The 12,923-nt window shown below is 57.7% G+C and overlaps 1 protein-coding gene across 2 annotated transcripts; it reads left to right on the top strand.

The window, feature by feature from the left end:
* The first annotated feature begins 434 nt into the window (after positions 1-434).
* Positions 435-5,448, top strand: PTMA (prothymosin alpha). Of its 2 annotated transcripts, none has more exons than XM_040450698.1 (5): positions 435-671; positions 3,422-3,493; positions 3,760-3,856; positions 4,363-4,436; positions 4,697-5,448. In XM_040450698.1, exons 1-5 carry the CDS (start codon positions 627-629, stop codon positions 4,742-4,744), a joined length of 336 nt encoding a protein of 111 aa, XP_040306632.1. In that variant the 5' UTR covers positions 435-626; the 3' UTR covers positions 4,745-5,448. The 2 variants fall into 2 exon arrangements, with proteins under 2 accessions (XP_040306632.1, XP_040306633.1); XM_040450699.1 differs by having other exon boundaries at positions 436-671; positions 3,763-3,856.
* The last annotated feature ends 7,475 nt before the right edge of the window (positions 5,449-12,923 follow it).

Raw genomic sequence — 12,923 nt, 5'->3', positions numbered from 1 at the left:
GCCCTCCCCTCCCCCTCGCTGGCAGCCGTCGTGCGCGCCGGTCGCCGCCTCCTCTTCCCTCCCCCTCCTTCCGAGCAGCAGCGGGGAGGGGAAGACGGGGGGGGGGGGCTGGGCGGGCAGCTTTGCCGCGCTTTGGCTTTCTGCGTCAGCAGCCCCAGCAAAACAGCTGCGGGAGCGCGCGCCCAGAGCGCGCTCGCGCGCCCCTCCCCCACGGCGCCGGCGCCGCCGAGACCCGGCAAACTAAGGCCCTGAATGACAGTGCGGCCGGCGACTGCGCAGCGCGGGACGCACCAAGGCACTGCCGCTTTAAGCACGCTTGCCCATTGTTCGGAATCGAGCCAATGAGCGAGCGCCCGCTCCCTGTGCTCAGCCAATAGCATTCGGGCAGAGGAGGCCGAGCACCGCCCACTAATCTATATTAAAGGTTCTGGCGCCGCGTGAGTTCCCCACTGGCTGCTCTGAAAAGCCATCTTTGCATTGTTCCTGCGTCCGGCTTCCCGTTCGCCGCAACCACCTCCGCCGCGCGCCTCCTCCGCCACCCCGGACTCCGGCAGCTTTGTCGCCAGAGTCCTCGAACTCTCGCTCTCTTTTTAATCCGCTGCATCGGATCACCGGCGTGCCCCATCATGTCAGACGCGGCCGTGGACACCAGCTCCGAGATCACCACCAAGGTGAGGCTGGACGCCGCCCGCCCCTTCGGGGTCCGAAGGCTGCCGCCGGAGCGGTGTTTGGCGCGCGACGGCTGGGCTGCCCCAAGCTCGCTGTCGTTTCTTCCTGTGGAGAGACTGCTCGCCCCCGGCCTAGGGCCCCCGGCAGCCCACTCTTTTGTGTGCGGGGGAGGGGGCGGGAAGCGCTGCGGGCAGACGTGATGCCCGTCGAGGAGTGGGCCGGGGTGCCCTCAGGGTCCCGAGGGCGGGTGCGGGGGCTGAGGGGCTCGGGTGATGGGTGTCGCACAGCTCCTGAAACTTGTTTGTGACTCGTCTGAACAGTGGCGGGAGGAGAGGGGCCGGGCTGGGGGTCGTCAGCCCGCAGGGCACACGGAAATAACTTTGAAACTCGAGCGCGTTTGGAATCGGAAGTGCTGGGGGGGGGGGGGGCGCGCGTTGCAGGCGCGGGTCGGCTGCGGGAAGTGGCGGCTCCGCAGCGAGCGCCCGCCGGCGGCGCTGCTCTTTGTTCGGAGCCGGGCTGCCTCGTTTCGCGCCTTGCAGTGGGTCCGAGGAGGTTTATCGGGACTAAGCTCTGATAAGGCGGAGTGGGGCAGCGGGTCAGCCGGCCGCTACGTCGATTGTCTCCGCGGAGGTGTGAAGGTCTCCTCCGCCCTGGGGGCCCTCAGGGAGGGCGGGGGTAGGCGTCCTCCGGGGAGAGTGCTCCGGGAGCAGCCGCCCAGCTTCAATAATTCAGCGGTGCCGGGTTTGGCTGTGGAGGAGGCGAGCCCACGCGCCGTTGGGGAGGAAACGGAAAGTGAAGGAACGGCGCGCCGCGGCGACGATGGGCGCCCCCCGCGGCTGCCCGGGAAGCACCGTGTGCGCGGCCGCTCCGGAGGCGACGCGGACGAACAAAAGCTGTGGCCGCGGCTGCCCCGTTGCGGGGTCAAGCCGGGCGCCAGAGGTGTTTGGGAGACTGGTGCTGCGGGTTCACTGCCCTCGGTTTTGAGGTCTTGGGCGTTTGGCGCAGTTCTGGTCCTGCGCGCCGGGTAGTTTCCGCGGCCCGCGCGGCGAGCGTCTCCGCCCTCAGCGGGAGCGCGGCACTTTAAGGCACATCGGCGTTTTTACCCTGAGGCTCTTGTCCGCGCCTCTCTCGTGCCCCTACGGGGACGGGTACGAGTCACCTTGGCGTCTCCTTAACCTCTGTGCCCCTGGCGTCACCTCTGGCTCTCTCCCAGGGGTGACTCCCCCTGCGGAGTGGAGCTGGCGACTGGGATCTCCGCAAGGGCTTCAGCCCGGCCCCCTCTGGGCCCAGCCCGGGAACTAGTCGGGGGTGGAAGGGTCGGCCCTTCCCGGTGCGGACGTCCGCGTTCGCTTTCCTTCTAGGCAATTTCCCGCCGGGAATAAATAGCGCGTGGAGCGCGTCCCCGACGGCCTCGGGCTGCCGGTCTGAGAAAGCCCTGTGGACTTCGGGGCGGCCTCCCACGGGACTTGGCCCGCCAAATGCGAGACGCAGGCCCACGCGTCGAGGCCTGTGGTGGGGGCGTCGAGAGACCCGGAAAGACCGGCGCGCAAGTCGCGCAGTGGCTGGGCCAGCGCAGCCCGCACGCCCCGGGTCTCCAGGGTCAGGGGCGCACTCGGCGGCCCTGGGCCACGTGCTCCGCGCGCGCGGTGCGTGCCGAGGTCCGCGCGCAAAGCCCGCCGGGCGGGGGCTGCGCGCCTGCGCGCCGCGTTCTCCCCGCCCCCACCCGCTCCCCGGGGCTTCGGCCGCCAGGGGGCGGGAGCGGGCGGTGCCTGGGTTCGCGGCCCGTCGGCCCGGGGTAATGGGGCCGACAGGTGCCCCGGGGCCGCTCACTGGATGGAGGCCGAGCTGCACCGGCACCCGGCCCGACGCCTGTTTGTGTTGGCAGCCGGTTCGGCAGTGCCAGGTGGAAAAAGTTACGGGGCTTTGGGGCGCCCCCGACGGCGTTGCCCTTTGGACCGTGTCCACTCCTCGAGGTGCGGCCGAACACTGAGAGCCGCCGCGCGGACAGCGAGAAGCTGGGAGGGAGATGGGGAGCTCCGGGCCGCGCGCATCTGAACAAGGGTCGAGTCACCCAAGCTGGGGTGCATTTCCCGACAACGGTCTGGGACCTCCTGGGACAGCTGTCACATATAGGGGATTGGTGGGTTCGGGTTTTTTCCAAAGACCTGCCCTTGGAGGTCCTGAGCTACCGTGGGCTTGGAGCTTAAGCTCGGCTCTAAGGCGGCCTCCCCAGTTCTGCCTGTTTGCTTCCTCCCATTCCCTTCCCAGGCTAACCCGCCCACGGGAGTTCTCCCCGCAGCGTCCGGGCCCTCCCTCCATTACCTTACTTATTTATGGCGCATACCTGCTGTCTTCCAAGGAGGATTTGTGAGAGGCGGAGCTCCCTCTGGTTGGAAACCAGTCTGTGATGGGTGTGTGAGAGTGAAGTGTTCCCGGGCTCGTCTGCCCAGCCAGACGGGTTTAAGGCTGTGGTGCCACAGTGGCTCTTTTCCTAAGAAGCATGAGTAAGGGACGGTGGGAACAACTGTAGGGGACTCTTTTTGGTGTGTTTCTTAAGGGTTGAGAAATCGGAGGAAACCTTGACCACAGACACCCTGGGTATCCTGTGGCCCTTCCTTGCAGTATTTCCAAGTGTAATACGGGGCTGTTAGGACACCCACATCAGCGGTACATACGTGCCTTGAGTCCTGGGCCTCTTTGCCAGCCCTGGGTTTCTCAAAAAGACTTACTGGTTCCCTCTTACTTTTTGAAGGACTTAAAGGAGAAGAAGGAAGTTGTGGAGGAGGCGGAGAATGGAAGAGACGCCCCTGCTAATGGGAACGCTGTGAGTGTCCACCTTCCCCATGACCCCTAACTGCTCTAGGCCAGGAAGTTCTCACTCCAGCTTGGGTTTAATCCTGGTTAGGGGAGGAGGCTGAGCCCTCGGGCAGTTCCTGCATGGTGGTCCCCTGGTGGAGCTTTAGGAAGATGAACTGATGAGTTCTCTTAGCTGGTCTGGGACTGTAGATGTACTGGTGGGGTCCCGGGGAAGGGATGGGGCAGGACCGATGGCCTGTTCTCATTAACAACCTGATAATGTTTTCTGTCGAGGAGAATGAGGAAAATGGGGAGCAGGAGGCTGACAATGAGGTAGATGAAGAAGAGGAAGAAGGGGGAGAGGAAGAAGAGGAGGAGGAGGAAGGTGATGGTGAGTAGCCTTGTTCATCTCCCCTTTTGGGGTTCCTTTCCCTTGCTTTGCTAGAAAAGGGGCAGGAATTGGGGGTTTCTGGGGTTGGAGACCGGTGGACCCCCTGCAGCCGGGTTTGTACTGTGGAGTTAGGACTTTGTTGTAGGCTAGTGAGGCGAAGCTGTGCCCTATGCACCCACACTGACTCCCTTTGGTGCCTTCCGCGCACTGATCTGTTCGTCTGTCCTCTTGGGGGGGTGCAGCCGGCTATGTGGGCCCTTTTTCTTCCTCCGAAGACTTGTGCCCGTGTGGCTGGTGTGGTACCCTGGCTGCCCGGTTTGTCGGGCTGCAGAGATCAGGGGTCTCTTGTCCTGGCGATTCTGTTCCTGGCAGATCCCCTGAGGCGCTGTGGTGTTGTGTGTGTCTCCCCCCCGCCAAGTTCTGGCTGTCACTGGGTGGGCAGGGTACCAAGATTCTTCCCTTAGTTGAGGAGGCAGCATGGTTTACCCTGGGGTTTGGTTCTGCAGGTGAGGAAGAGGATGGAGATGAAGATGAGGAGGCTGAGGCAGCTACGGGCAAACGGGCAGCTGAAGATGATGAGGTGGGTCCTGGCTTGGCTGTGGCTTGGGGGCTAAGGTGTTACCGCCCGAGGGGCTGCCGATTGGAGTCTGGGGTGGTGAGTGGTCCTGAAAGGCAGGCTCCCTTGTCTTGAGCAGGAATAGGAAGGAACCTAGGCCTGCCTTCCCAGAGCTCTGGAAGCCTCTGGAGGGGCCAGTGCCTGGCCCCTGCTTGGCTATGCCAAGTGGTGGGCAGGGGGGCCGCAGGGGGCCACAGGGGCCTTGACTGTCTTTCTCTGCCCAGGATGACGATGTCGACACCAAGAAGCAGAAGACCGACGAGGATGACTAGACAGCAAAAAAGGAAAAGTTAAACTTAACAAAACAAGAAAAGGCCACCGTGACCTATTCACCCTCCACTTCCCGTCTCAGAATCTAAACGTGGTCACCTTCGAGTAGAGAGTCCCGCCCGCCCGTCCCACACGGGCAGCGCCACCCGCAGATGACACACGCTCTCCGCCACCCAACCAAAACCACAACGTGAATTTGCAACAGGGGAGGAAAAAAGAACCAAAACTTCCAAGGCCCTGCTTTTTTTCTTAAAAGTACTTTAAAAAGGAAAATTTGTTTGTATTTTTTATTTACATTTTATATTTTTGTACATATTGTTAGGGGTCAGCCATTTTTAATGATCTCGGATGACCAAACCAGCCTTTGGAGCGTTCTCTGTCCTACTTCTGACTTTACTTGTGGTGTGACCATGTTCATTATAATCTCAAAGGAGAAAAAAAACCTTGTAAAAAAAGCAAAAACAACAACAAAAAAACAATCTTATTCCGAGCATTCCAGTAACTTTTTTTGTGTATGTACTTAGCTGTACTATAAGTAGTTGGTTTGTATGAGATGGTTAAAAAGGCCAAAGATAAAAGGTTTCTTTTTTTTCCTTTTTTGTCTATGAAGTTGCTGTTTATTTTTTTTGGCCTGTTTGATGTATGTGTGAAACAATGTTGTCCAACAATAAACCGGAATTTTATTTTGCTGAGTTGTTCTAACAAAGCTGTCTCAAGCCTGTTTTTTCTGTGTTTCATTTTTCTTTAGACTTGAGGAGGGGGTGAAGATGGGAGGGGGAGGGTCTTGAGCTCAAGCCCAGCTACGTTTCCTGGGGATAGTGGGCCAAAACCCCCAGTTTGCAAGAAGGATGGATATGCCCGTTGGGCTGCATGGTGGGTGGCCGTGGTGGTCAGCGACTGAGCCACGACAGGCCACCAAGACGTGGGGAAGGACCCTGGAGTTCCGGGTTGAAGGGGGAGCTGCTTAACCTGGGTCCGCCTCCTGCTTACCTCAGGGTCGTCCCACGACTACCTCATTGGGTATCCTGGAAAGTGTGATGTCCGCAGCCCCAGGGACTCCAGAGGAACAGGCCCTAGGGTTGGGGTCTGCACTGGCCAGATGTGAGCCCGGGGCCAAGACCCCAGCCAGGCTGCCTCCCGCCTCCCGGTAGGATAACTGACAACTTTGGCCTTTCCTACTGGGGCCTCTACCAATTAGTGTGGCCACAGTGGCTCCCCCTGGTGGTGGCATGTGGCATATGCCACCTTCTGGTCCCTTTGCACTTTTCAGGGCGCTAATGCAGCCTTGCCCTAATTTTCCAAGCTCCAGCCTGGAGAAGGAAGTAGGACCTTGGTTAGAAGGGCAGGCCAGCCTGACCCTTGAGCACAGTTGAAGGCGGTAGGTGGGCACTTCGGATTTTCAGACACAGGTTGTGAGCAGTGAGGAAAGCTGAGTGAAGCAACGGTGACCTCAAGCTCAAGCCCTCAGGGAGAGGGAGCTCTTGGAGCTCCCTAAGCTGCCTGAGGCCTGAAGATGAGCTTCACAAGCAGAAGCCCCCTACAGGCATCCCTAGTGTGTGCCCCTGAATCGTGGTGGTACCCATTCTCTAGGCTGTCAGCGAGATTGAAATCCTACTGGCAAACAGGCTGCAGGACCCACTGTGAGGGGCCTGTTCACTGAGCGTGTAAATGTATGGGCTCTGCCACCCGCCGGGGGGGACCCTGGGCCTCCTTTGTCCCTCCCGAATGCGGCCTTAAAGATGCCTTGCTCTTAGATACGCAGGGCTGAGAGGGAAAGGGGGCTGGAAGGGGGTGGTGCACAGATCCATCCTCAGGAGGGATGCGTCTCAGGTCGGTGTGCCTGAGCCTATGCCACAGGCAGGAGTGGGCAGAGGAGGAGGTGGGGACAGAAAAACCGTGCACCCTCCCTACCTCCCAACGCGGCATGTGGGAGTTCTTGCCTCGCACTTGAGCTGACTTACCCACTGTTTTATCCAAAGAGACAACCCTCTCCTGACAATCGCTCCCGTCTCCCTATGCCCTCCCTCCGCCTCAGGCCCTGCTCTGCATTAAGGAGTCTTCAAAACACCCGTGGTCAGTGAGGGGTTGGGGGGAGGGGGATGTTAGCTGAGGTACCCATCCACAACTCTTTAAGGAGAATCTTGGACAAGGGGGCTCTGAGCACCAGGACAAGGGGTCCCGACAGCAGGGAGGGCCTCCCTGGGGAGGCAGCACTGAAGCTGAGACTGGAAAGGCCAGGAGGATGAAAAAGGAGACGCGGGACAGTTCGGGGGGTCAGCAGCGGTGCGCGGCCAGGCCCTGATGCAGGAGGGTGCTGAGAGCGCACGGGCAAAGGGGGCGGGCAGTCTGCACCAGGTGCTGAGGTAGGACTTCCGGGGAAGCCATGGAACGGCTTTAGTAGGAAAACTCCCTGGAAAGCACTGAAGTGACATCTGCTGAGGCAGGGGTCCTGGATTAAGAAGAAGTCCTGGGTGGAAGAGAAACAGGTGATTTTGAGATACAACATGGGGTAAAGTGTCAAGACTCCGGGATAGGTTGGGTGTTGGAGGCCAGGATCCCCGACCCCGGGCTGGGGCCTGAGCCCTTCGGCACAGGGAGGAGCCATTTGCCACGTGGAAGGGGCTGGGGATGAAGGTCTAGACCTGCACGGAAACCTTGCTGTGTTTGAGGTGAATTGTCAGAGGCTGTTGGGTGCACAGGTCTGGGGGCAGAAGAGAGGCCTGGGCTGGGCCAGACTAACTGAGGCCGAGGTACGAACAAGATAGGCCAGGACGAGGGCCCGGCAAGAAGACACAGGGCATTAAGTCACACCAGGGAACACAGAGCTAGATGCTGTCCCTCTCAGTAAGTGAAAGCTCTGAGCCCAGGGCCACCTCTCCCTTCATCCCAGGCCCCGCCTCCCTCGCTCACCAGCACATTAGCCTCCTTGTGTCCAAGGCAAGCTTGGTCCTCCCGCAGGGACTCTGCACTTGCCACTCCTGCCCCAGGGATGTCTGATTCCCAAACTTCTCATGACTCGATCCATGTTAGGTCTCAGTGCCAGTGTTACCTCCCCAGACAGGCCGTCCCTGTCCCTGACTTAAAGAAGGCCTTGCCCGGTTCCATCCCTCCACCACAAAGCAGGTCTCACAATGTGAGCTCGTGTATTTTACCGGTTTGTGTGTTTCTTGGCTGTCCCCTGTGCTTTGTTTACCACGTTTCCCTGCACACAGTATTCTGTTGATTCCATTCATTCATTCGTTCGTTCGTTCATTCATTCGTTCATTTACATGTGCGCCCAGTGCTCTCCGGACACCACAGGGCACCTCCGGGTTGTGAGAGAGCATTCCACACCTTTGTCTCCCCCACCCTCGTTCGTGGATTCTGCTGGGCACCCCATTCTGGCGGGGGGTGGGGGGCTTGCCCTGCACAGGTGTTGGAGCGTGTGAAGACAAGTGTGGAGAGTCCTGGGCTGCTCAAGCCCCAGGCTGCCTGTCGCCCACTGAACTGCACCCAAACTGCAGCCAGGGTCGGGGTCGGATCAAGGCTTCGGTAGGAAGGAACTCCTGGCCCTGAGCACCCACCCCATGTGTCCCACACAGGCTGGGCTGGTGGCTTCTCGAGGGAAGGCTGACCAGCTCCAGGGCAGCTCGGTCCTGCAGATGTTCCCAAGGCCCATAGCCCAGGCTGGGTCTGTAGCCCAAGGGGCAAAGAAGGAACATAGAAGGCAACGCATGGAGCTGGCATCAGGTTCCCAGGCTCCCTCGGGCTTGGAAGGAACTACTATCCTCAAAACTTCTAGAAAAGAGGTAAGAGGCTTAGCCCCATCCAGGCGCAGATTTGACAGCTGTGTTAATGGGCAAGTAACTGAACCTTGCTGGGCCTCCCTGTCCTCCTCTGCACAATGGGAACAAGAGTGTGAGTCATGAGCCAGACCCAGGGCTTTCTTTCTTAATGTCCCATGTCTGCACCTAGCTCCCGGCACCCTCTGTCCCAGCCACATGGCCTCACCGCATCGCTTCGCCCCCCGAAGTTTGGCCTGGAATAGCCCTTTGCTGCCTTTGGCACTTTGGCACTAGTCCTTCTAAAGGCCGCTACACTATTTCTCACTCCCTGGGGACCTGTTCTCAGACAACCTGTTCTACACATGCATTTTCCTCCCAAAGTCCCCTCCGTGGGCCAGGCTGCCGGCACGGCCCGAATTGGAAGATTTGCAAGGGACGGGCTCCCTCTGGTGGACATAGAGGAACTGCAGGGGGCTCTGCTGGATTCTGCTCAGTCCGGGGAAAGAGCCTTTCAGGGGCCCTGGCCTTGGGGAGCGCAACCTCAGCCACGGCCATCCCACAAAAAGACCTTCCTCCCTCTCTGTTTCTGGAGCCCCAATCAGACCTGAGAGTCAGTCGTCATTTCTCAAGCCTTTCCTCTGGGCAGCTGATGGCCCAGGAATCTGGTCCTTATTTTCCTCAAGGGGAGACCCCAGAACCCTCCAGAGTCGAGCTGAGGTCAGGGGCAGTTCCTCCTGTGTCTGCCTTGAGTTCCGGTCCCCCGAGCTCCCTCTTGCTTAACTCCAGTCAAATGCTTGGTGTACACAGCACCCTTCTAGGGCAGGTCCAGCTCTTGGTCATCTCTGCTCGCTATTCACAGTGACTGCTGACCTAAGTCACAGTCCCAGGAGCCTCTGCTCCTTGGAATTGGGGGCTGGAGGTCCCAGGCTCTCAGAGGCACTCCCTGGTGCTCTGAGCTGCCTGCCAGGCTGCCCCAGGCCTGAGTGCCAGGATCTGGTCCCACCTCTTCTCAGCTGCCAACGCCGGCCCACGGGTCCAAAGACGGTCTACATCCCCAGTGCCCAGCCTTCTGCCATGCTTCCTCTGAGGCCTCCTATGTCCTGGATACGGGCCGTCCCTGCCCGCCTCAGGCCCTGGCCACTGTGTGGTCCCTGCCTGGTGAAAGCTGCTTCATGGGGATGGAAACTCTGGTCCCAGCTCTCCTTGGGGTAGTACAATTTTGCAGTGTAGCCGCTTGTCAACCCCTAGCTCCAAGCCCTTGAAGGCAAGGGTGGGGCCAGCCAGGGAAGGGGGCAGTGCTCTCCTCAGGCCTGCCTCTTCAGAGACCTCAGCCTCTGCTCACAGGGTCTGGTCTGAGTTCAGAGAGGCGATGAGAGCTCGAATTAGGAAACAGCTGAAACATTCTAAGGCTGCCTGCAACACGGACCTTATATACTAGGGGAATGGTACCTAGTGCGTGTGCGCAATTTACCGAGAAGGCCTAGCCGCCTGAGGCTGGCCGGGATTCCGTGAGGTCCTGAGCATAGCCAAGGGACCCAGCTTGGAGGGTGTATGCCCTCGTGAGCTCTTTGTCAAGGCTGCTGCCTTTGGCAGCAGAAATGCAGCAACAAGAGCCAGGTGGTCACTCGAGACAACCTCATTTCACATGCACCCATGCTGGGGCCCAGCTGTGAGGCTCTTGGCAGAGAGCAGATCTTTGGCAGGAAGGAGCCGCTGGTGAGGATTCCATAAGGTACCAGGGGACATATGTCGTTTTTGTCACCAGCAGCCATCCCATCGTCCTCTTGGCAATAATCTCCTGAAATGGCGTCCAGTTTGCCTCTTAGAGAACTTCAGCCCGGGTACTCTCAAATTCCACCGCAGAGTATGTGACTTGGTCTTGACCACTCAGTGCCCAGGAACCCCTGGCTGTACTGATTGGCTCAGGGTTGGCCCATGACCCTAGCTGATCCAATCGGAGTGAGCCTTGGGATTTTCAAAAAATAATTTATTTATTTATTCATACATGTTTATTTATTTTGAGAGAGAGAGAGGGAGAGCCAGCGAGCAGGGAAGGGGCAGAGAGAGGGAGAAGGAGAATCCCATGCAGTCTCCATGCTGTGCCACCAGCACAGAGCTGGACACGGGGCTGAAACCCGCCAACCCTGAGATCATGACCCGAGCTGAAGTCAAGAGTTGGACACTCAACCGACTCAGCTACTGAGGCACTCCTTAAATGTTTATTTATTTATTTTTTTTAACGTTTATTTATTTTTGAGACAGAGAGAGAGAGAGCATGAATGGGGGAGGGGCAGAGAGAGAGGGAGACACAGAATCGGAATCAGGCTCCGGGCTCTGAGCCATCAGCCCAGAGCCCGTCGCGGGGCTCGAACTCACGGACCGCAAGATCATGACCTGAGCCGAAGTCGGACGCCCAACCGACTGAGCCACCCAGGTGCCCCTAAATGTTTATTTCTGAGAGAGAGAGAGAGCGCACAAGTAGGGGAGGGACAAAGAGAGGAGGACAGAGGATCCGAACCATGCTCTGTGCCGACAGCAGTGAGCCGATGTGGGGCTTGAACTCACAAACCGTGAGATCATGACGTGTGCCGAAGTCAGACACTTAGCTGAGCCACCCAGGCACCCTGGGATTGTTTGTTTGTTTTTTAAGTAAGCTCTAGCCTAACAGGGGGCTTGAATTCATGACTCTGAGATCAAGAGTCATGTACTCCACCAGCTCAGCCAGCCAGGTACTCAAAATCTGGGATTTTTTTATTGAGTTGTTGAAAAGGGAAGAAACTTGGACCTGGGAGGTAAGCCTTGAACTGAGATCGATGGAGACTGCAGCCCATACAGATAGAAGCAGAGTTGAGCCAAGAGGCAGAGGAACTCTAAGTTCTATTTATATATATATATATATATATATGTATATATATATATATATATTTATTTTTGGGACAGCGCAAGTTGGGGAAGTGGAGACAGAAAGTGACAGAGGATCCCGAAGCGGGCTCTGTGCTGACAGACTGATGTGGGACTCGAACTCACAGAACTCACAAACCACGAGATCATGACCTGATCCAAAGTCAGATGCTCAACCCACTGAGCCACCCGGGTGCCCAGAGGAACTCTAAGTTCTGATGACATTGCTTGAGTCTCTGGGTTGAGCTGTGCCTAAATGCCGTACCAATCTCTGGACTGTTCAGTTACGCAAGTGTGTAAATTTCCTCCTAGTTTAGGCTGGTTAAGGTTGGGTTTTCCGTCGTCTGTAACTGAGTCATATTAGCAGACAGGAGAATGGGGGCTCCAGGCTCCAATCTCCAAAGCCAACCAGGCCTCCATGAACAACAAAGACAGCTTGAGGAGGGAGGAATGAAGAGGTGTGGGCATTGCTTTCCTGGTGTGTTTTCTAGGTTGAGGGGGAACAGAGGGAGGTGAGTCAACCTCAGAAGATACCGCGATGCTCATGGTTCATCTCTCAGTGGGATCGGAGTACCGCTTGACTCATTCCCAGCTGGGTTGGGGGTGGGGGCAAGGCCCAGCCACCCAAGCTCCCCACCTTAATTCCACTGCTTGGAGTTACCCTTTCCCTCTTCTCCAGCCGTCGGTGCTCTCTGGTCCTCTGGCCTCCCAGCAACTCACTGAACTTACGGTCTTCCCACCTATGCCTCACAGCCAAACACAGTCTCACTGGACTCAGTCGCTGTGCGACTCCTGAATAAGGGGAGAGGGCCCCCCCCGCCCCCCGTCTTCATGCAGCCTGGCACCTCCCAGTTGTTTCTCTGCTCCAAGGTGTGCCTGAGAGGTGAGATCCATCCAGTTTGCCAAAGTGCTGAGGTAAGCGAGGTTGAAGGGTTTTCTTTCTGCAGAACAGGGTCTCACTGGGTCTTTAATATACAATGGAGTCTCTAAGAGGAAAATTTCACATGTGCAGCTCATTCCAAATTCGACCTGGATTTTTTTTTTTTTAATAGAAAGCCTATTAACATATTGAAGGACATTAGTGTCCAGAAAAAGCTGACCTTGTACAAGGACCCCCACCAGGGCTCAGGGAATGTTTGCTGAACTAAACAGATGATAGGAAAGGATTCCTTTGGGATGGTTCCATAGTCTGGCTCACAGAACCCTGCATGGGCCTCATGCAGGCTCTCTCAGCTGCCGGTAGTCTGGGGCCCTGTGACCCTTGTCAACACGGCCCAAGAGGTGGTTGGTATCAGTAGGTTTGGGTGGAGCAAAAAGTGGAAAGTGGTACAAATCTTTCTGGAAAGCATTTGACCCTGTATATCAAATTAAAAAAAAAAAGGGCACATATGCTTTTGTCTTAGGGATTCATCTGCAACTCCATTCTGTACCCTAGGAAAATTGCTACCACTTCCCACAGGTATTCTCTGGGTCCTTCTCACCAATCTCCCCACAATGTCCCACTAGAGCTGGGGGC

The sequence above is a fragment of the Herpailurus yagouaroundi genome, unplaced genomic scaffold (genome assembly GCF_014898765.1).
Source record: "Herpailurus yagouaroundi ecotype Mexico unplaced genomic scaffold, PumYag 202, whole genome shotgun sequence".
NCBI lineage: Eukaryota > Metazoa > Chordata > Mammalia > Carnivora > Felidae > Herpailurus > Herpailurus yagouaroundi.
Note: the sequence above shows the minus strand (reverse complement) of the source record. Positions and strands in the feature narration are given on the sequence as shown.

Excerpts from the sequence above, each read along its gene's own strand:
- PTMA (XM_040450698.1), top strand. The coding sequence starts at position 627 with ATGTCAGACGCGGCCGTGGACACCAGCTCCGAGATCACCACCAAG. Across the intron at positions 672-3,421 it reads GCTCCGAGATCACCACCAAG|GACTTAAAGGAGAAGAAGGA; the intron begins GTGAGGCTGGAC and ends TACTTTTTGAAG. Across the intron at positions 3,494-3,759 it reads CCCCTGCTAATGGGAACGCT|GAGAATGAGGAAAATGGGGA; the intron begins GTGAGTGTCCAC and ends TTTTCTGTCGAG.